Source organism: Rhea pennata, chromosome 16 (assembly GCF_028389875.1).
Source record: "Rhea pennata isolate bPtePen1 chromosome 16, bPtePen1.pri, whole genome shotgun sequence".
Taxonomy (NCBI): Eukaryota; Metazoa; Chordata; class Aves; order Rheiformes; family Rheidae; genus Rhea; species Rhea pennata.
In genome coordinates this window covers 10,921,174-10,943,213 of record NC_084678.1, presented here as the reverse complement: position 1 = coordinate 10,943,213, position 22,040 = coordinate 10,921,174, and the positions used below count along the sequence as shown (strand labels likewise).

The 22,040-nt window shown below is 39.7% G+C and overlaps 1 protein-coding gene across 2 annotated transcripts in view; it reads left to right on the top strand.

Annotated features, from left to right (window-relative positions):
* The first annotated feature begins 3,182 nt into the window (after positions 1–3,182).
* ZNF217 (zinc finger protein 217) overlaps positions 3,183–22,040 on the top strand; it is a 28,099-nt gene continuing 9,241 nt past the window's right edge. Inside the window, exons 1-3 of one of the 2 annotated variants that reach the window (XM_062589446.1) lie at positions 3,183–3,203; positions 17,481–19,247; positions 21,389–21,514. In XM_062589446.1, coding sequence (XP_062445430.1) covers positions 17,849–19,247; positions 21,389–21,514 — 1,525 coding nt within the window. In that variant the 5' untranslated portion in view covers positions 3,183–3,203; positions 17,481–17,848. The remainder of the gene's footprint in view (positions 3,204–17,480; positions 19,248–21,388; positions 21,515–22,040) is intronic. The other variant, XM_062589447.1, reaches the window with a different exon arrangement.

Here is a 22,040-nt window from a genome sequence, read left to right as displayed (position 1 = left end):
CCCAAGATCACACAGGAAGTTTGTGGCAGAATTGGGACTGAGCCCAGATCCCCTAAATCCCATTTGTGCCTTAACCACAAGACGGTCCAGATTTAATAGCTGCCTGAATATGAATCTAAAATGAGAGCGTCCCTGTGCAAAAGAATGAAACTTGGCTGATGTCCTGCTCCTAGGTATAGACTGGATATTTTGCTACTTGGGTCAGTTATTTTAGACAAACATCCTACACGCTACACACTAACCCTCGAAAGACTTAAATTTAGGTAAAGGCTTCCTGTTGCATGATCAGCTCTGTTTTCAGTATCTCTCTGGCAGCTAGTGTCTTCTCATGTGCAGTATGCAGAAGTGCAAGACAGTTTGCAGGACTTTTATGAATTTTACATAATGTGAATTGCATAGTTTTGAAATAATTTGAACACAAATTTAGGTACATTAGGAGTTTGAGGACTGAAACATAACTTTCCAGCTTTCAGCAGTTTCAGGTTTGTTTTTCCATTGTTACAGAGCAGATTATTACTATTTTGGGCTTACTGCCTGGTTCCAAAGTCTAGTTTGGGGCTAGGTTTAATATTGTGAGATTTGTAGTAACATATACTACTACAGTAAACACAGGTCTTTAAACTGACAAGTCTTTCTTGTGCATTAGGATAGTTTTTACTTCATACATAATACATCAATTGCTGAACCAACTCTACAAAGGCAGCAAATGTCCTCAACACAAGGCAAAACAGAGGAAGAAGAAAATATAAGATTTATTTTTGCAAGTTGGCTCTTGTCTTGTATCAAACATTTCCAGAGCCATGAGCATAAATCACAGAGGTCATTGTGGCTAATCTGTAAAAATAAATTGGATGTTTTCATTTCAGTCACGTAACGTGATATTATATGATACATTTTGGGGGGGAAAAAAGGAAGAAGCAAAGTTTTAAGATATTCTGGGCCTCTCATTTTTTCCTGAAACAGTCTTTTTATTTTCTTATGTTTTCCACAGTGGTATCGTATCTCAGTGGATAAAAAACATACGGCTTCTGTGTTTACAGTCATTAGAGTGAAGTCCTGACTCCAGTGAAACTCCTCTTGATTTTAAGAAGGTCAGTACATTTCACCTGAAAAAGTAAAAGCTTTACAAAGAGGTGAAAAATGAAAGGGTGAAAAAAGTAATGGGTGTTGACATGCTATTATAGTAAGTATTGCAAAACTTGACAATTTTCTTTGACTCTTTTCAGACACCCTCTTAAAAGCAGAATCCCAAGTTTATTTTTTCTTGAAGTTTTTAGGCACTGAAGGTGTTTGTAAGTCTTCAATATATGGACTTAAAAAGTACTAAAATCACAAGACAATAAAAAGATAAAATTTAAACAGACATGAGTTTTAAACTCATGAGCTTTAAGACTCATATGACTCAGAACATTAAGAACAGCAAAACTGGTTAGCATGCACACACGTTGCTATTTAAATCCTACTTCACTCTTTTTGCCATGCTGCTATTTTTAGATAACCAATACTTATATTGATGTAATAGGTCTCACTGAAGTATACTGGCCTACTTCTGTGCTTAAACTTGGGAGTGTTTGTGGGATCAGGTTTGGTCACATAGTACAAATTAATGTGCAACTTAAAAAGAAATGTGAAGCTCTTGCAATACAGTTGAATACCACACATGCATGCATAAACACCTTCCTCAGATATGTCATACTGTAAACTTAATCACACTTAAAAACAAACAAAAATGCTCAGTGTGCAACAAGTTCCTGTATCAATCTGAAACTCAGTGAAGCACCAGTCCGAGCAGAAGGAGGATCCAGACCTAATGTTTGAGAATCTGTATAGGAGCAGACTACTCCACGGAGAAACTCGTGGTCTTGCTTCATACAGCTGATTCACACAGACGTATTTTAACTTTCAGGGAACTGGCAAAGGTTTACCATTCACATATATTACTAGTTGAAAGGCCAGGTCTTACAGATATAAATTTTAAAAGTTTGGTCTTGTTGAAAGTGTTGGCCTTCTTTTCATTGAAGAATTCTGTTTCAAGTTAGTGTGATGGAAGATTCAGATTTGCCAGTAAAGATACTTAATCTTCCAAAATTATGTGGTGAGAAAGTATATTACCACATTTTGTCATGCTTCTGATTAATCTTTATTTGCCATATAAGTGACCAAAATTCCATCTGAGTACTGTTTCTCATTTTAGACAAAGAGTCTGAAAAAAGTTTAAAAAAATTAAAAGTCACATAATTTTGGAGGCAATTATTTTAGAAATTTCCTCTATTCAGGCACGGTGATTTTTATATTGAAGCAGCCTCTGGGAGTGACCTAAACCTAGTGATGTTAAACTGAACTGACTGTAACAAGTCCCCCTGTATCCCTGGGTGAAAAACAAGGGAAGAGACCACATGGAAACATGGATTTTTTTGTTTTTAATCCCGTTTACTTGGAGCAGGCGCTAGCCTGAGTCTAGGAGAGGCTGTTAAGTGCTTTGCTAACTGTATTACAGATCCCATTTGCCTTTAACTCCCGAAAAGCTCCTCAGTTGCAAGTGAAACGCTTAAAAATATTGTTTTAACTCTTTATCTGCTGCGCTTAATGCCACTTCAGCCCCCACGCTAATACACTTCGAGAGAGAAAAGACGGTTCAGGCTATTTCCCCGCCGCGGCGAGCCGCGAAGGGAAGGGTCAGACGAGCCGCCCGGGGGGCCGCGGCCAGGCCGGGCCGGGCCGGGCCGGGCCGGGCCGGGGGGGACACGGCACGCGGGCCCCCCAGGAGGGCCCCGCAGCCACCCCGATCCCCTCGACCTGAGGAGGGGATGCAGACGGGAGGCGCCGCTCCGCGGCCCGGCCCCACGGCGGGGCGGGAGGGCGGAGGGAGGATCGCCCCGAGGGGGGACCAGGCCGCGCGGCGCCCCCGCCGCCTCCCCGCACGTTATTTAACGCCCGCGCCGAGGCCGAGGCCGTGGGCGGGGCCGAGGCCGTGGGCGGGGCCGTGGGCGGGGCCTCGGAGCCCGAGCAACAGCCGCGGCGGGAGCGATTTACAAACAGTGCCCCGAGCGCCAGCGCCGCCACTCCGGGCTCCGGCGGCACCGCGGGCGGCCGCGCCGCTTCCCTCCGCCTCCGCCTCCTCCCTCTTGTCCTCTCCTGTCCTCTCCTCTCCTCCCTGCTGCCCCCACCTCAGGATGCCGGCCGGGGAGGCGGCCCAGGCGCAGGTGAGGGAGGGCGGGCTGAGGGTCGGCTCGGCTCCCTCCGTGCGCAGCAGGCTGGGGCGGCGGGGGGGGGGACTGGGGGGCGGGGGGGGGCCGCTGTGAGGGGAGGGGGCGCGTAGGGAGGCGCCCCCAACCCCCACGCCGGCTTATCCCCTCAGAGCGGGGCCGCCCATCGCCGTGGTGTCCCGGCTCCCGAGCGGGGAGCCGAGGAGGGAGGCAGGTGTGTGCGGGGGGAGGGGGCCAGGTGTGCGGCGCCCCCTCCCCTCCCCTCCTGGGGGGGGTCCTCAGCTCCCCCCCACCCCACCACCACCTCCCCGCGGCGGGAAGGAGCCGCGGTAGGTAACGCGGCATCCCGCCCCCGCGGGGGGCAGGGGGCCGGGCCGGGGGCGACCCCCCCCCCATAGGTGTCTCCAACTCAGTGCACCTGGGTTCGGGCTTCAAACACGCCACACGTCGAGTCTGGGGTGCCTCCTCCTCACCTATTTGTTTATTTTTTACCCCCCCCCCCCCCCCGGGTGATGGGGGAGAAGCGGGTAGAGAACGCTTCTTTGTGAGTCAGAGATGTTCCTGGAAGAAGGATCTGCAGTAGGTGGCTCGTGCTTGGATGAGGGGCTGGGGGGGGGGGTGTTAATGAAAACTTTATCGATCCGCTTTGCCAGATCCTTGCTTCGTTTTGTCTCCCTCTCCTAGAGCCAAAGCCCAAAAGCCTTCCCGACCATTTCTTGGGCATCGCGCTTTTTTTTTTTTTTCTTTTTTTTTCATTATTAGTATTATTATTTGAAGGGCCATAGGAAGTTTAAAGAAACAAATAAATAAGCCGCAACTGACTTGTGCAGCCACAAAAGACGTTGCCGAGCGAGGACAATAAAACTCTGGAACCCCTCGGGGCGCGGGGGGGGCGGGGGGAGGGGGCGGTTCGCCGAGCCGCCGCGGCGCCGGCCCCGGTGCCGAGCCCTCGGCGAGCCGCCCCGTCCCGTCCCGTCCCGTCCCGTCCGGGCGGGGACGGCGCTCCCGCTCCCCCGAGCGTCGGAGCTGGAGCGTGATGGTTTGGAACCGGCGGGGAGCAACAACAACAACAAAATCTTCGTGGTGTCGGGGTTATCGATCCGCTGATGAAAGGCGTATGAATTTGAGAAGGGTCTAGCTTGGGGGTTTGTATCCTCAAAGGCTTTTTCTTTTTTAAGGCAACAACATTAACAACATTTTTTTAATTCTGGAATGACCTTGAGAGCTTTTTTTTTTTTTAAAAAAAAAAAAACCTACATCAGTTTCTACCGGTGGGTTTGAGGGGGAGGCAGCAGCAGAAGGAGCTAGTGAAAATCGAAAATAGAAATAGGAACTGAAGTAGATTCAGTGAAACGTTTTCTTATAGAGCTATGTGAAAAGGGAAGTTTTTTGTAAGAATGTGTGAAAAAGGAGAGAGGGGAAATAACGCAGTTTCAGATGCAATGAATGCATCTGAAGAGCGTATCATTCCTCACATTTTTATTAGGCCTTGAAATGCAGGAGTGATATGATCTGGAAGACACAGGAATAAAACGCCTAACTACAAGTTGAATAGCAGGCATTGACTTGCTGACCAGCGCTTACATGCGTGGTGGGGGCTGGTTTTGTCTGCCAAGGTATCAGAGCACAGTGCTGTGACAATGGCTTGCAAATGCTTTAACGCCATGTTTTATTGCTCTTAGGAGCTCTTATTAACTGTAGGTTTGGGAATAGGACTAATACTTTTAATTTGTGATGTCTTCACCAAGGTTTAAGCCTCTCCTTGGATAATAGAAAGGGACAGTTTTAAATAAGTAGGATAAACTGCATTCTTTGGCAGAAGGGGGAGGGAAAGGGTGGAGGAGAAGGGTGTTTTTTTTTTCTTCCCCTTTACTGGTTTTGTAACTGAGTCAATATTATAAGATCTGTGGCAAGAATGTGGCGTTGTGATCACTAATCTTTCTGTAACAATTTTAGCAAAAATGAATAATAGTGGAATGCTATGCAAAATGTTTGGATTTTGTATTTCACTGCTCCTCCTTGAAATCTGCGAGTTTTCAAGTTTTGTCTTTCGAGTTTTCAGAATGATGACTATGAACAACAAATAACTTTAGAAACATGGTTATTACAGTGCTTATTGATTGGCTTGGCCTGGAGCCAAAGCAGCTCTTCTGCATGCATCAGAGTTGCTGATTTAAATCCTATAGATTCTTTTAAATATGCTAGTCTGTTTGAATCGTTAAAGGGTGTATATGTAGCTATTTAAGAGCAGTAGATCAGTTTTTAGTTAAGGTTGTTCAATTATGTCTTCATCGCTTTGGAGTTGGTTGAATGACTTGACAAGAGATTAAACACAACAAAAGAAAAGGCAGGGTAACAACAGCTGCCTTCCAGTACTAGAGCACTAGTATTCCTAGCAGTTAAGCATTTTACCTTTTAGTATTATGTGGTGTCAGGTTTAAATGTTAATATTTATATTCGTGTTTACAAAAACGTTAGGCATTCTGATAATACATTAGACACTCAAGTCCTGCATATTTGTGTTTTGGGGGTTGTTTGTCTCTTGCATTTTTTTTTTTAAGAAAATTACCTTAAGATCTGATACTAAGGAGTGAATTGATCTCATTAACTTTTCAGACAAAAGTAGCAAACAGTCATCACTAGTTTGTACTTGTTTAGTTACTGTGTGGTAAGAACTTTAAGGTGTGTCCTTAATGGCAGCTGACGATTCTTGCTGCGAAGCCTTGTTTATTTTAGGTAGATGTTTTATACGGAATTTCCAGTGGGACAAATTACTACACTGACTGCACTTATTCTTTCTGGAGACTGACTGTAAGCATAAGAGAATAATTTTACCATGCTGAAATCGGTATATGTTTTTTAAAAGTCATTAAGTTTTGCTGTGTGTTTTGAGAGTTTTCCTACTTCCTTTGTTTAAACATTCTTAAACAGGGCATATCATATATAAATTTTAAAGATTCATACGGCACTATTAGGCTGAAATTAAATTTAAAATGAGTACCTACGTTTTGTTGATTGAAATAGAAATAAGTGGATGTTTGCTGGTTTTGAATGTGGTGAGAGGACTATATTTGTATCTTGTAAACAAAGTTTCATATTAAGTAGTCTTTAGAGAATGGCTTCCAGGCTTTGGATTAGAGTGAGTGTGTGTGTGTGTTTTTTTTTTTTTTTTTTTTTTTTTTTTTTTCCCTTACAAATTTTAAGTGGATAATGGCTTTTTTGCTTTGTTTTGGTAGGGGTGGGGAGAGAAAGATTTAGGGTAGGGGCTAGAAAGAGGAAGCTAATAAACTTTAGCACCTTTATCAGACTGTCTTACAAAAAGTTGCTTCATTTTGTTTTCCCCTTTCATTAGACCATGCAATTACTTTTTGAGCACTTATTTTTAACCTTCAGAATGTATCTTCTTGCTCCTTACTACTATATTTTCATTTAGAATGATGTTGATATATCAATATTATCTCTTATGAAGAAAAAAAAGTGCTAAGTTACTACTGTGATCAGGGAAATAATTTTAAAAGGGAACTGTGGGTTTCACTTGACTTTCAAAATGGTGATTACAGTAAACTTTTAAGTTACAAGAATCTGAGACTTTGTAATTAAGGAGCTCTGGGGAAGTGTTAAGTAAATTTTAACTTTTCTTTGTTCCTTGGGACTCTTGTTGTTGTTGCAACTCTCTAACCTGAATCCTGATGTGGAATTCATTGTCCTAGTAAAAGATTCCATACACAGTATATGTAAATACGCTCTCTTTCCTGTGTTATGAAATGCTGTAGCTACTGCTGGCATATGGAAAGAGCAGTTCCCCCCTCGCTCCTCCCGAAGGTAAAACGGGCTAAGCTTTCTTTTCTTTGCAAGAAGCTGAAAGAAGAGTTTGACCTTTGAACTCGCCCTCACACTTCCACACTGCTTTCAGGATGATTAAATAACCAAGGATATTTGCCTGTGTCTTATGCTTATTTATCTCACTTAAAATGTTCTAATACTTGACTGTTGAGGTGTTGTCTTTAAATATAGCAAGATACTGCATTTCGGTGAGAGCAGAGCTGCCATTTGCCAGCTCAGCCCTCTTATTTTTGAGACTTGATTTAGAACATTGGTGTTCCAATGAGATACTCTTTCTACATCACAAAACTACATTAATTTCCAGCTCCTGTTCCCTTTATAATGTACCCTGGGTCCTTTTTGATGACCCTTGATCCCTTGTTTTTAAGGTAAATCCACTAACAAAAACTTTTTAAAGTTTTTTCTTTCTGGTATACTAGTGTGATCAGGGGATTCTGCTGACTACTGTGTGCATGCTTTTAGAGAAGTGAATCATATCTCAAGAGACTCGCAACTGAAGACAAAAGTAAGGAAAAGGATATGACCAAGCTATGTAAAATTCTGAATTCAAGTTGTATTTTAAAATTAAAAATACAACAATTTTCCAGGCTATACTAACTTAATTTCTTGTACACATCTAAACAAAGGCTGCTCCAAAAAGATTTGAAGTCAAGCTTGTCCTTAACAATACATTTTTAAATGAAATTCCTAAATAATCTTGGTTTTTTGCTGATGGATATTTTCTGTGCTAAACTAGGTGCAAGTCCTCTAAAAAAAAAATTAAAAATTTTACTGACATTTATGTTATGACTTTGGTCAGAACGTAGTCTTTAGAAATCTAATTCTTTTCGTTCTTTCTTGGTCTTTTTTTAGGGGGGGAGGTTTCTTTCTTTCTTTTTTTTTCTTTTTTTCTTTTTCTCTCCTTGCACCAAATTAATTGGTGTAATAGAAACAGGCTTTCAATTTCAAATTAAACCAAGGTAGATGCTGGGGAAAATGAGTTACAGGTCAAAAATAAAAATTACATACATGTTCGGAAATACAGTGTCTTAGAGTTAATTACAGAAGATAGAATGTTTATCAGGCTGTCTTGAGGATTACAAAAGAAAGTCTGAGAGGAAATGTGGTTAGAATATGCAGGAAAATCTATGTAGATCAGTGTGACTTAATTTGAACAGAAGCCCTTCCTAGTGTAAGTGAATAATTGACTGGATAGTGATTTTTTATGTGCTAAAGATTTTATGTAACTAAAAGTATCAAAGTCTGAGTTTGTTTATGCGCAATGGGTACACTTGCATTTTTCTGTGTAATAAAATGTAGTGCAGTTTGTCCCTGACATAAGGGAACTAAGAGGCCCCTGCGTTGTGCTTATGCTTTATCGTGGTAATTGTTGTGAATGGATTGGGTGAAATCTGTGGTTTGTCAACCTCTGTCTCTTTTGGTACTTAGGTAGGAGGAAACAAATTAAATGTACTCCAAAGATTGTCAGGAAAATAGATACAAAGGTGATCTAGAGAAGCCATAGCTTCTGTTTAGCTCTAAGGTTTGTCTCTGATGCCAGTTCCCCCCCACGCCCCCCCAGTAAAATGAAATTTTGTATATGGGACAGCTGCATATGGGCTCTGGTTAGAAAGGTCAGTTTCCTGTGGATCCTGCCTCCTCTCCCAGGACTGTTTGGTACTAAGTCACCACATATATCCCTTCTGCCCACTAGTGAGGGAGAAGATATTGCTAAGCAATTAAGAAATGTTGAGTCTCTGTCAGTCTGTGCTGGTCTCTGGAAGATCTCCCACCTGTGTGGAACAAGGAAGGCAGCTACTGGAAATGTCTGTTTTCAGCTCTTGTCTATTTCAGTATCTTTAGATGCTAATCTGTGGGATGATTTATGCAGAAGTAAATGCATCTCCCTCGGGTTGTCCCTTTCCTCTATCTTTCAAGACTGTTTTTTTGTTTGTTTTGTTTTGTTTTCTGAGCGCATAATTGTGGCTATGTATGAAAATGGCAATTTCAGAGGAGAGGGGGGAGAGGTGCTGCTTTCCTACAAGGTCTTGGGGTATGTGCTGTGATGAGGAAGAAGTAAGATTTAAAGTTGAAATCAGATGAGAATACTAGAGAAGATTAATGATGTTAGCATAGAGAACTGTTTGGAAGTGGCTACTTGTTTCAAATGCAGAAATAGCGAATAATATTTTTTCCTGTTACTTCAGCTGTGCTGCTTAAAGGGGTGCAACTTCCATGTTATTGCTGTGAAGGAACTCCTGACTCTTGAATAAGAAGGAATTAAGTCTTAATTTGGTACACTCCAAATTTACCATTTCTTTGTAGTGGTGGAGAGGTCTAGTATCTTTCTGCTAGACATGAGGCAGGCTCTGAAAGGTGAGACTGACACAAACTAAAAAGGTATCACTCGCTTTACCTGTCCTGGAGAGAACAATAAACTGTTTGTAAGGTAAGGGGTCATTGCCAGTTTAAATGTATGCAATGCCTTGATTTAATGAAGTTGCATCATATTATGCAGCAGGAAAATGTGTCCCAAACTTGTTTGAAAAGATCTGTCGTGTATCTTTCAGCCTTTTTTTTTTTTTTTTTTTTTACAGGTATTGGCCCTTCGTAGTGCCTAAAGTAAACTTTGATTTTTGTGCTCCCTAAGAAATTTTCTCTTAACTTGGGGTAGGGGGGAGGGTAGGAGCTCTGGTTATTAGAGCAGTCATTCTGATCTTTAGAAGTCAATACTTATTTGTAGTACTTCCTCCTTTAATGCCGAGAATTAGTCTCTTTTATATTTGCTCTTGCTCAGTGGAGGAAAAACATGTGCAAAATGATGCAAGCTTATATGTTCTCTGCTTTAAAAGGAATAATTGCATCTTTTGATAGAAGAGGCATTCAGTTCACTGAGGACACACATTCAGCTCATCCATCCTTTGCCAAAACACTGTTAGACATATAGCCTTAAAGAAAAAGGGACTCAACAGGAAAAGCTTTTTTAAAGAAAGGATATCCTTTGTTTCTATTAGTATAGATGACTGAAATGGGGAGAGGGAGTTTTCCTAATATTGTTTATTATTAACTACGAGTTATTTTCCACTGGTGATTAAAATCCTGTTCAGTAGACAGGGGGAAAATGACTTACAATGTCTGTCTTACCTGACTATAAAAAAAGAAACTTTTTGCATAAAATCTTTCTAAGAAGTTTGTGGAGGAATGCCTGGAGGAATACCTAGGTAGTAACATTTTTGCATTCTGGTGTATGTCTGTCTATTTCTTCAGATCAATTTTTATGGATTATCTTAATATCATTGCATTTAGAAAACTCTACAGTTGTGTTACAAAGGACTGTAGCTGAGGAAAATATAGTGCCTCTTCTAGAGAGCATAAAAGATAAACCATGAAAACCTCTCTTAAGGATAGTGTTCAAAGCTTCAAACTTGAAAGGTGAAGACTAGCAAGAGGACTTTAGTGTACAGCATCTAGGGAGTGGAAATTCCAATTTGGGGTCATCTTTTATGTTCTCTTTTCAACCTGAACGTTGTCTTCATTTTGATCTTTCCTGCAACTGAAACAAACAACTCTCTTCCTCCCCTTCCTCCTCCCAAATCTCTGCTTCCTCTAGAAGTATTCATGTTGTTTCTTTATTTGACTGAACTGTTAACAAGCTTTTTATTTAAAATGATTTTTGTACTTGACTGCTTGTTTCTCGTTCATATATATATATGTCAATGTTAGGTGTACTTTCACACTCCTATATGAACAAAGAAGTGGACTGGGAAGTTGTGTTAGTATGATTTACAGTTAAAAGATAGAAGAAAATATCTCTTCCCTTCCCAAGACCATAATAGAATGCACAGTAATGAAGAGTAAGTTATTGGCTTCACATAGTGTTATGAAGAAAAGCTGACTCTTCTGCTATTCTGCAAAATAATGCTTTATCTGTGCTGACTTTTATAGCTTTCCAGTGTTTAACTTAGGTGATAGGCAGATGGACAGTTGTACTCTTTCAGAAATAAGGTCACAGTCTACGCAGCAAATAACATGTCTTCCTTCCTAGATTTAGGGGCTATCCTTTCATCAGATTGGGATAGGAAAGACATTTCTATCTAATGCAGGAAGACACCTTATTGTGTGAGGTGACATATGTGTGCCTTTCTCCTTAAATGCAGAAAGGAAGTGGTGTGCTTGCAATAAAAATTCAAGTATTTGTAGAGACAGACTTGAATTTTCATGCTGTGGATATTCAGGAATCTGGCTAATGTTTTGGAGCTATTGGTAAATCAGACCCTCACAATGACTTTTTTTTACTTCGCTTGCTGTCTAAGTGTAAGAGCCTATGAGGGCAACGGTGCACCAGCACTGTTTGCACAACAGAGCTTTTGTAACTGATGGGTCCTAGAAGCCCTGCGTGATACATGGTGGCCTAGTGTCCTCTGGGTTGTGCATCTCAGGAGTTGAGAGCACTTGAATTGTTAGCTGCCATTTGGGAATGGTGTACATCTCTTGATAGCCTGTGTGCGTCTTGGTGTGGTGCAACTGGCTTGACTTTGTGCTGATCATACTCTAAAATAGAAGAGATACTTTAAATGTAGGTGAAGTTTGCCTTGGCTTAGGCTTTTCTTTGAGAGTTTGAAATTGTATTTGTGTGAGTTAGTTTATGGTTGATATTGTCCCTGAATATAGATGTAGCCAGCTGGAATAGGTATTCTGGATAGGTTTGTTACTGTTTGCAGGCAAAGGGTGGATGTCTCTATAAGGAGAAAGCGGTGATATTAAATAGTTTGTTCTGTGTCCTTAAAATAGAATCAGCACAATTATTTTGAAAAAGCAGAATTTTAGATTTTAATAAAAGGAGATTAAGTAGCTTGTCAATGGATTTGGATGAACAATCATCAATATAAAACCTATTTCAATTAGCAGTGCCAAAGCCAAGCAATTTGTTCTCAGGCATAAATATAGGGAGAGAAAAGGATATCACTTTTACTGACTCTAGGCAATGCCCAGAAAGGTCTTGAAACATGAGGAAAATTGAAAAAATGGTTTCTGAAGACAAGTGGTAGTTCAAATTTTATGGAAGTTTTTCAGGTCAAATAGATGCATAATAAAAATTAAAGTAGTATTTAATCTGCAGCAACTGATTCTTCAGGCTTTTGGGGTATGGGTTTCTTCATTGATGACATTGGATCATGTAGGACTTAAACCTTATGGCACCTTGGTAAGCTAAAGAAACTCTGCCTGTCAAAAACTGTTAAGCAGTAATAGCTTTGCTACTTGCCCATGGATTTAAGGGGCAAGTAACATTAACAATTAGCTGAAGTAGCTGTATCTGTATTAGGAAAAAATCGATTCAGAAAAGTAACTCAAATGTCCATTGTCTCCTAAGTTGTAAGTCTTCTAGTTTTTGAACTTCTGTTTTTAAGGAGCTGTTGCAGCAACCAGGTTAACTTCTGCAATAGTTTTAGTTTGATTTTTTTTTAATATAGTTTAACAATAGTTTTGCTAGCATAGAATTAGTAAGGTACAGCTGTTTTTCATGATACTAGGCATGCAAGTTTGTGCTTTGTGGTGTTTGAAACAGGAAATTCAATGGTTGGACTTTGCTGTTCTCTGCAAGGTGTGTCTAGAATTTTTATTACGTATTCATGGAAATTTTGAAATGCAGGAAGTAGAATTGCAATAAAATTACTACTGATAGGTCATTTCCCAAAGAAATCTTTGAGACTATAATATGTAATCTTTGGTTGTTTAATTTAAACTAAACTTCTCTACAGGCACTTAATTAAATTTTGTCTGTTTTAATAATTCATTTATATGCAGCAGCTTTTTGGTGTGGTTCGCAGGTTCTGTAGCAAGTGCAATGAAGACAAGATGTTCTCTATAGAGTTCATTTTTTATATATATTTTGTGATGTTTATAAATAGGTATTGTAGCAGATCTGTTGAAATGGTTGACTAAAAGTTACAAAAGTATATACGAATGCATTGTAGACTACAGTTTGCTAAATGCTCAGGCTCTAGGATGTTGGAAGTTTGATAGATAGCATCCAGTGCATGTTGCTGTTCACAAATGGTGATAGGAAGTTAGAAGTCCAGGGTTCTTTTTTGTCTTGCTTTAATGTGAGGAGGGATAGGTGGTCATTTATTTTTAACCTTGAATAGCACATTTATAGCTCTTTCTCCTCAGCTATTGAAAAGAAGCATATTTTATTCTGTTTATTTCTCCTTCACTCAAAAGATCTGTCTGTTGTGAGACTGGCAGGTTGTATCCTGTCCTCTGTGTGTGTGTGTGTCTCCTGTGGCCTTTTGATATCTACTGCTGAAAGAATACTGCAGGTGCCCCAGGTACTGGATTTTTGTTGAGCTACAAATGATACCAGTGCTCTCCAAAGCTGTAGGTTGTTTGCTTTCCCAAGTAAGTAGTAGTACAGGACTAAGGCAACTCTTGACAGTTTTGCTGCTGCTTTCAGGGTTTTGAATAACAGGAATGTAATTAATCAGCATTTTTGGTTTTCAACTCCAAGGCATTATATTATCTTTACTGGGGAAGAAAACTTTTGTTAACAGTGGATAAAATCCTAGTGCGAGTATTGAGTTAGTAGTTTTAGTATGTGTTAGCTTGTCTAAAGAGTGAAAATGTAAAATCATGTCCTGCTTCTATAAGCAATCTCACTCTTCAGAGTGAACTATGAAATCAGTAGATACAAAAATAAGACTAGAGTCTAGCTCACCTTCTAATGCTGGTATTCTTGGTATCAGTTTGAATATAATTCTATCGAACTATACCTGCAGTTTTCTTCAGAAATGCTATCTGCAGGTTGTTTTCAAGTCTCAAAATGTTATCTCCTGTATCCAGTGTTATATCTAAGAACAATAGTTGCTAGTGTTGCAAATATGTTTCAGATTCTCAAACAGGAATATCTTGCTTTGCTTTGTAATGCTGCCTAGAGGATGAGCTGTGGCCAGTTCTTCAGAAGTGTGCAGCGTTAAGAATGGGAAGTCTCAGCAGCATTTGGTGACTAGCAGGAGTTGGCCCATGCAAGTAAAGTGCTCTGAAGAGCTGCAGAAGAAGTCTCTGAAGGATTAGTTGTTCAAAACTACTGATACCCAATAAAATTTGAACCCAAACTTCAAACTCTTCTCCTGATCCATGTCATAAGGCTGTGTACTTCTGGAACTGTGAAGACAGGCTTAGTTTTGTAGACAGCCATTTAAGTAAGTCTGGTTTAATATATTGAAATGAGCTGAGATTGGAATGGAATGGAATGGACCAATTTTCAAATAAATGTTGTTGAGATGGATTTACACAAATCAGTGACCAACACAGGGCCTTTTCTAGACTTGACTTATGTCAGTGTTTTAAATTCTAACAAATCATGAACTATGTAGTTTTATAGTCTTTTACAGTGTTTGTATTATTTTAGGTTAAGTTAGAGTAGAACTGTGTATGGTGATTCCAGTTATAAACGTCTCTCTTCTGTGCCTATCTTGTTTCTGAATGCTGAAATCTGTGCCCTGTGAAGGCCAGGGGGTTGAATGTGGATTTCGACTGTTTCTTCATTTGTCTTCTCTACTCTTAATTCTTGTTGCTTTATCTATGTTTGTATGCTGTAAAGTCATGTACTGAGGAGAGTAACAGTTGACTGTTTTTCTGTATTTGTAGAGACAGTAGCAGTATGTGGGACTTGAGGCACTGTTTGGTGTTTGGCTCTGACTTCATGCCCCTGATACGCCTTTGGCCTTTGTGTTCTTATACCCATCACTGAGAAACTTACGTCTCTGAATACACTAAACTTTGAAGCAAGTTAATTTTTTTTACATTGCCTGGATATTCACTCTAGGTGTTCAGGAGATTGCAAAGCTAGTATTCATTTCTAGTTTTCAAATAAATTATTTTCAGGCAAATAGTCACCATTTAGGCACATGAGCTCTGCCACAGCATGTTATCCTGTTGTGTAAAAATACATCTTAAAGCTATAGTAGGAATAGAACAAAACGGCAAGTTAAAACATGTAGTAAATCATGCTAGCCAGCACCCTTTGATATGTTTTTTTATTATGCTTTCCAAAAAGGAGAAAGCTTTTTGAACACTTCAGCTTTGAACTTATGTTACAGCTGGTCTTCCACCTGCCTATCTGGAGTGAGTGAGAGCTGGAAAGTTTTAGAACTAAATAGAAAACATAGAAAAGCAGAAGCATAGGATGAAACAGAAGAAATTCAGAAGTGGTAGGCTGGGACCTGCCTGCTACAAAAGATTTTTGAATCATAGAGAAGTTGGAGAGGAAATGTTAATCATGGCAGTGACTAAACTGAGAGCTGGGGTGAGGGACATAATTATAAAAGATTTTGCTGCAGAAGATCCAGATGAACCATCCACCTGCCAGCTAGAGGGTTGTTCACACTCATTCCATCCTGTGGGCTCCCTCCATTCTTCATGGTTAACTTGAAAAGTGATCATCAAAAAAAAAAGGCCAGAAATGATGTTGGTATCAGATCATTGTCTAGACTTGGATTGGAGGACTGGATAGTGAGGAGACTAAGCTCAAAAGGCTTGTTAGTCTCCAGAATTGTCTGCATGATGTCAAAAAAGGAACTGCTAACTATGCAAACTAAAACTTTGCAAATTAAAATAAGTTTCCTAGTGTTGTGAATTAGTACAATGTGTGGATAAAACATTTAAAATGTTGGATCTGCTTTTTTCCCTTGCAATAAGTTGTCATATCTCATTCCAGGTGATTTTCTTGCCTGGGCTTGACTGTTCTGTGATAGCTAAAGACTTCCAATACAATTGAAGACATCATATCAAACCTTGGCTCTATAAATATGCCTTCTAGTTTCTGCTTATTAAAGGTTCCTGCTACCCCTGCCACCTCTGCTAGAGATGCCTGCTCTGCCAGCCGGTGGGCCTGTGGGAGCTTTATCTGCGTCTTAGCAAACTTGTTTGGGCCCTTGACCTATGTAAACAGTTCAAGCTCTGGCTGATTTCCACTGAAATGTTTCAAGATTTAATGGCTTAAGACTACCCTTGCTGTCTGAGTAGATCAGAAAGTAGATCAACTTCTTTTCATGAGGAAAGGTCAGAGAAAGTAACCTTCTGGGTAGGCAGCTGCGTCTCTTACCTGCCACGATGGCTTGGAGAATGGAAGTCTGGCTGTAGCCTGAATTTTTAAGGAGCCAATAGTTATTCTTTGCCTGAAATGAAGCAAAATGTTTCCCCCCCAAACAAGTCAGAAGCTGGGATGAATTTTAAAGCTGCCTTGCTTATACTGTCTTTTGCTATAGAGCATATTGTGTTTTGAAGTATATTAATTGAAGTAATGTGGATCACTGGCCAGATGTCTTTTATGAAATGATTTGCAAAACTTTCAGGTTTAAGTCAAATCTTGAACACATTCTTTTCATTGAATATTTATGTGTGTGGGAATGTGCTTCATCTTGAAATGTTTCTTCTTTAATTTATATTTCTTTTGTTTGGTAGACCTTTCATTTATCCAAAGAAGTTGATCAGGTAGAGTCCTAACCTCCACAATACTATGATTTTACAGCTGAAAGAGTAGCAGCTGTTATGCTGCTAACAGACATTGGAATTTTTGTGAAGACTTAAATTGCAATTGTCATTAAGTATATCAAACTTTTAACTTTCAGAGAATCTTAACCTTTCCTTTTGGAATATAATCAGTTAAACACACATTGCTTGCTTTAATTTGAAATCGGAGGCATTTTTTTTTGTGTATTAGTTGGCTGCTTGGATGATTTTGAATACTAAAACTGTTTAAGAAACACTGTCACTGGGCTGTTTCAAACTTTGACATAGTTTGATTGGACCAGCCCAGAATAGTGACACAGATTTTAAAATGATCTATGATATGAAAAGCTTTGAGTAATGGTGTTAGTGGTTGGTTCTTAGCACAGGGATTTGTATTGACACTTACTGTGCACCAAAATTCTGAAAGCCAATTCCATGCTGTCTAATCTTGAAAAAATTGGCTTTTGCTTGAAGGTCATTAGAGAGCAAACAAGCAAAGTTTTACTGTGTCTCTACTGTGCTGGTTTCACAGGTCTGCGGCAAGGTTGCTTTTGCTTGTTGTGTTCACTTTTTGTGAATTCAGTTTATATGTGCATTGAAATAGGGATTCAACAACTTTGTGTAACTGGGTAAGAATAAGTTTAGAACAGACAACGGATAAAATGTTGCTTTTATGTAGAAATCTGAATACAGGAATCCAGGTAGTGGAATACAGGTGTGTTCAAAACTACACTTTTGAAATATTTCAAATATGGTAGGTAGAAAAAGAGACCAGAGTGTCTCATGTCATGTATGTTTGACGGAGTATTTGGTAGTTCTCTGGCTCTCATGTTTTCATTATTTGGGAGACAAGTTTTTTTTTTGTTTGTTTGTTTGTTTTTTTGTTTTTTGTTTTTTTTAATGTCTTACTGACACTATTTTCTCATTCTTTCTCTTTTCCAGGTGGTGTTCTTTGTGGCACTGAACTTCTCCTTGAGTGTATTTTCCCCAATAGAACCATTTGAAATATTTGTACAAAAAAAGTAACTGCAGCTGACTGTTTCTACAGGCTTGAGAACTCAGAAGAGAGTTCAAGAAACTTCAGTCCATCGCTGACAGAACCATTGGATACACTTTCAGTGATGTGTGAACATAGAAGGATGAAAAAATAACACCTGTTTGTGGAAAAAAACCTTTTCCTGGCAGAGGTCTTCTAGCTTTGCAGACTTGCAAGCACATTTTGGAGAACTTTACAAAGTGTCCTTATAGTGATTAGTGAGTATCCCCAAAGTTGCATTATAATACGTAATAGGGAACAGAACGTAGGAAACATGCCAACTCAGCCTCTTTTGGCATACATGGATGGACCAGATGGAATAGCCAGTACCGTTGGTGCACAGATGGAGAATAATGATGCCTCAATGACAATAAAAGGAACAAATACAATTTCTTACAAAAGCTTGCAAGAAAAGTTTCTAATGCAAGCTGAGGGATGCATACCTCTGGACTGCATGTTTTGTGATGAGTCTTTTAAACATCCGGAAGAACTTGGTAAGCATGTTTTAACACAGCATAGGCCCACCCTTTGTGAACCAACTGTCCTACGTGTTGAAGCAGAATATCTCAGTCGCCTAGATAAATGTCAAGTAAGAACAAATTTGTCTTTACCAAACAATGAAAAGGACAGTGAAGAACTTAGTTGTGAGGTTTGCGGACAAACATTTGATGAGGCTTTTGATGTTGAGGCACACATGAAAAAGCATAAAGACTCGTTCACATATTGGTGTAATGTATGTGGAAGAAGATTTAAAGAGCCATGGTTCCTTAAAAATCACATGAGAACGCATACTGGGAAGCCTGGTTCTAGAAACAAGCTCCAGCAGGGTTCTGAAAGCCCTGTAACAATAAATGAAGTGGTGCAGGAGCATGTAACTGAAAATGTAACGTCACCTTACAAAATTTGTATGGTTTGTGGTTTCCTATTTCTCAATAAGGAGACTTTAATTGAGCACAGTAAAGTGCACACCAAAGAATCAGTATCCAGTGGTGAAAGCCCCCAAGTGACTGGTGAGTCTAATCGAGAAGAAGCTTCTCAAAGAGAAGAATTTCTGCGATTCTTGAACTTAAGACCAAACTTGGTTCCAGAAAATGACAAATCACAAAAGCCTGTGAAATGGATAGCTGAACTAGATCCATTCAACACATACCAAGCATGGCAGCTGGCTACCAAAGGTAAAGTTGCAGTTGGCCATGGCCAAATTAAAGAACCAGGACAAGAAGGAAGTACAGACAATGATGATTCTTCTTCTGATAAAGAGGAACTTGGTGAAATTTGGAATGCAAATAAAGGTAACCAGACTGAAACTACAGGGAAGTCAAAAGTAAGTAAGAACAGCAGCTATACAGGCAACGGTAACTTATCCCAAGACAAATTGAAACATCCCGGTGGTGAAGTGCCTTCTATGGAGATGGATTCTAAATTGTCCCAAAACAAAGAGAAACCGACACACTGTTCAGAGTGTGGTAAAGCCTTCAGAACATACCACCAGCTAGTCCTTCATTCCAGAGTGCACAAGAGAGACAGGCGGACTGATGGAGAGACTTCAGCTGCTTCTAGGACATGCTGTGCTGATATAATTGTAAGCTTGGATGAAAATGGAACAGTAGAACGAATGGAAGGAGGCTCTGAAGATGGATCTGAAGATGGGCTTCCAGAAACGCTTAATTTAGGTGAGGAGCATTTTGTGTGTTAGATTGAAATAATAGTTAGTATTCAGGAACTCTTCAAAGGTGAAGAAAGCATCTTGACTTTGTCAATTAACTTTTTTAGAACTTGGCCAGAGACTATGATGGGGGCTATGATGGGGAAGGAAAAAAAAAAAAGTATTTTTTAAAAAAGGAAAGATTCTAATACTGCCACAGAGATCTTTCAGGTTGCTTGACCTCCTTGCATTTTTGACTTGGGTTTCTAGAATTACTGAAATAGTTTTAGTAGTAACCTGTCTAGGAAGGGTCTCACTGTTTGCCCCTTCTCTCTGTCAATAGAAAGGTTGTTAGTTTTACAAGATACTCCTGAGTACTGCATAGCCCTTCTTGTCCAGCCGACATCCTTACAAATAATGCTTCTGAAGAAGTCACTGCATTTTTCATACTTTTTCTGCACAGAAAACATCCCATGCTTGATGCCAACAGTTGTTAGGATCCTGAGAAGTAAAGAGTAATTCTAACCTCTTCTCTGCGCAACTGCATGTTGCGTATTTCTTTTGAATGGTATATAACTTCAAGGCCTAAATGTCAGAACCAGTAACTTTGTAAATTAGTTGCATAAAGACATGTGTGCATGCTCTTAATATGTGGGCATGGTATGTGTAAAAGGTGTATATAACTCCTCCTCTTTGAAGGGTGTGGTAACGCTTCTCTTTACCAAAGTAGGCCTGTTTGAGATTCAAAGTTAATCCCGCAGAACGCACTGTCTTAGAAAAACATGTGGTTTTGATCCTAAATGCTTCCTCACTTGGAAAATAAGTTACAGGTCTGGGTACTAAACAAAATAGCAAAAAGTTCTAGCTAGTCTTGCACCGGTGGGTGAGACATACTTTGGGGCTGCATTTGGAGAACAGACACTTACACAATCTCAAGAAAAGGCATAATGTACAGAATGTCCTGGCACACACGGCTGACTTCCATTTCTGGTAACGTGCAGGCCTTTATTTTGCCTCCAGTAACAAAGGAATAAAGTTATTACCTAATGTTAGCTTGTTTGCTTTGTAGTGTCTTATCCTAAGCAACAACTGCTTTTATTGTGAGATGCTGAGTCATGCTTATTGGGACTTTTATCATCTGCTCGTTTGAAACAGCTATGGCTTGTCTTAGCTGTAGCTTAGCCATGCTTAGCATTTACAGAATAGAAGCTTTCCAGCACACGAGCTTCTGAGAACTGTTTTATGCCATCTATTTGACTGATTTCTTGGTATTTAACTAATACCAGTCAAGCAAAACTTCTTCCTTTCTTCTCCTACTGTAGCTTTCTAGTCAGCTTGGACTTGGATATTTTACTTACGTTGTGGCAACACTTTTTCAATTCAATCTGCCGAAGAAATCATGTTAATTTGAGTAGTGTGTTGTGTATAAACTTTCTGCCCTTTCTTGTTAGACATTATGCTGTGCTTGCCACCCTCTAGTGGTAACTATTGCTGCTTACACTTACATGAAACCATTTTTAAACCGTGAATTTGTTCCTGGAAAATGTTTCGCAGAACTAGCAACACCAGCACTTCCCTCCTGCTGTATTTGCCAAAACATCAGCATTTAACACTTCTAGTGAAACAAGATTATTGATTAAAGCTAAGGATGTTGTTCTGCAAGCACAACAGTCCTTGGACTAGTACAAAAATAAAGGCCTGTCTTCCTCCCCAGCTTCCTTCCCCTCTGTGTTTTGCTGTGGTGCACAGAGCACTTCTACGGTCTGATTCATCACACTTTCTAATTGAAATGTTCCTTTTAAGATAAGAATATAGTTCATAAGATGTACAAATTTTTGCGATACTGTTCTCTTTTCGGTTCCTGTGGGTCATTAAAGATACTGTAATAGTTTTTGTTCTTTGAAGCCTAGTTTTGCATCTTGTTTGTTCTCTGGAGCTTCTTCATTACAGCTGCTAACCAGTGATACTTGACACAGATGGAAATTTTAAGTCTTCTGCTCTCTGCGTGCGGAAGTGCAGAGCAAAGACACAGGCCTGTAGAAGGAGTTGACGACAGTCCCTCACTCTGCTTTTTCCTAATAATGACACCTAAGATAGTTGCTTATAACTTTAAATGGGACTCCAAACTTGCGTTTGCTCTTCATAATATAGCTATATTTTTTCCCAAAGATAAAAATGAAGATGGTTTGGAAAGAGCAAAAGTTAAAAACCTTGGAGCCTCCAGAGAATGCAGCTATTGTGGAAAGTATTTTCGCTCAAATTATTACCTCAATATTCATCTCAGAACTCATACAGGTAAATGGGCTTCAACTTTGTGGGAGGGGAAAGGTCTGCTGAATCCAACTGGATGGAACATTTGGTTTTGCTCAAGAAAAACAGAAGTTACCTTCAAAATTATGTTAAATTAAGAATAATGCTTTATTGCTGAAACAGTTGGAATTGCAGTTTCTAAATAGGGATTCATTATTTACATAATGTAAATCTTTTCAAATAGGGCTAAGTGTGTTGTACTTTTAACAGTATTTACTGAATTTTGGAACTTATTCTTTTTGCTTTAAGCAGTCAAACAAAAAGGTTTTAAAACTAATTGCCAAGTATTAAGTCGATTGCCTGCCAGTTGCTGCTACCTGGGAAAAAGCTGTGTCTGTTTTTCAGTTCAACTTTTGTTTTCCTTATCCAGGCAAATGCTTTCTACTTTTGTTAATGTATGTCCCTGTTTCTTTTGAAACAGCTCTATTTATAGATGAACTGTAGCATTTGTGTTGCTGAATAGCATACTTGTGGTATGATCAAGGGCTACAAATTGTTGGAGTTGACCTAC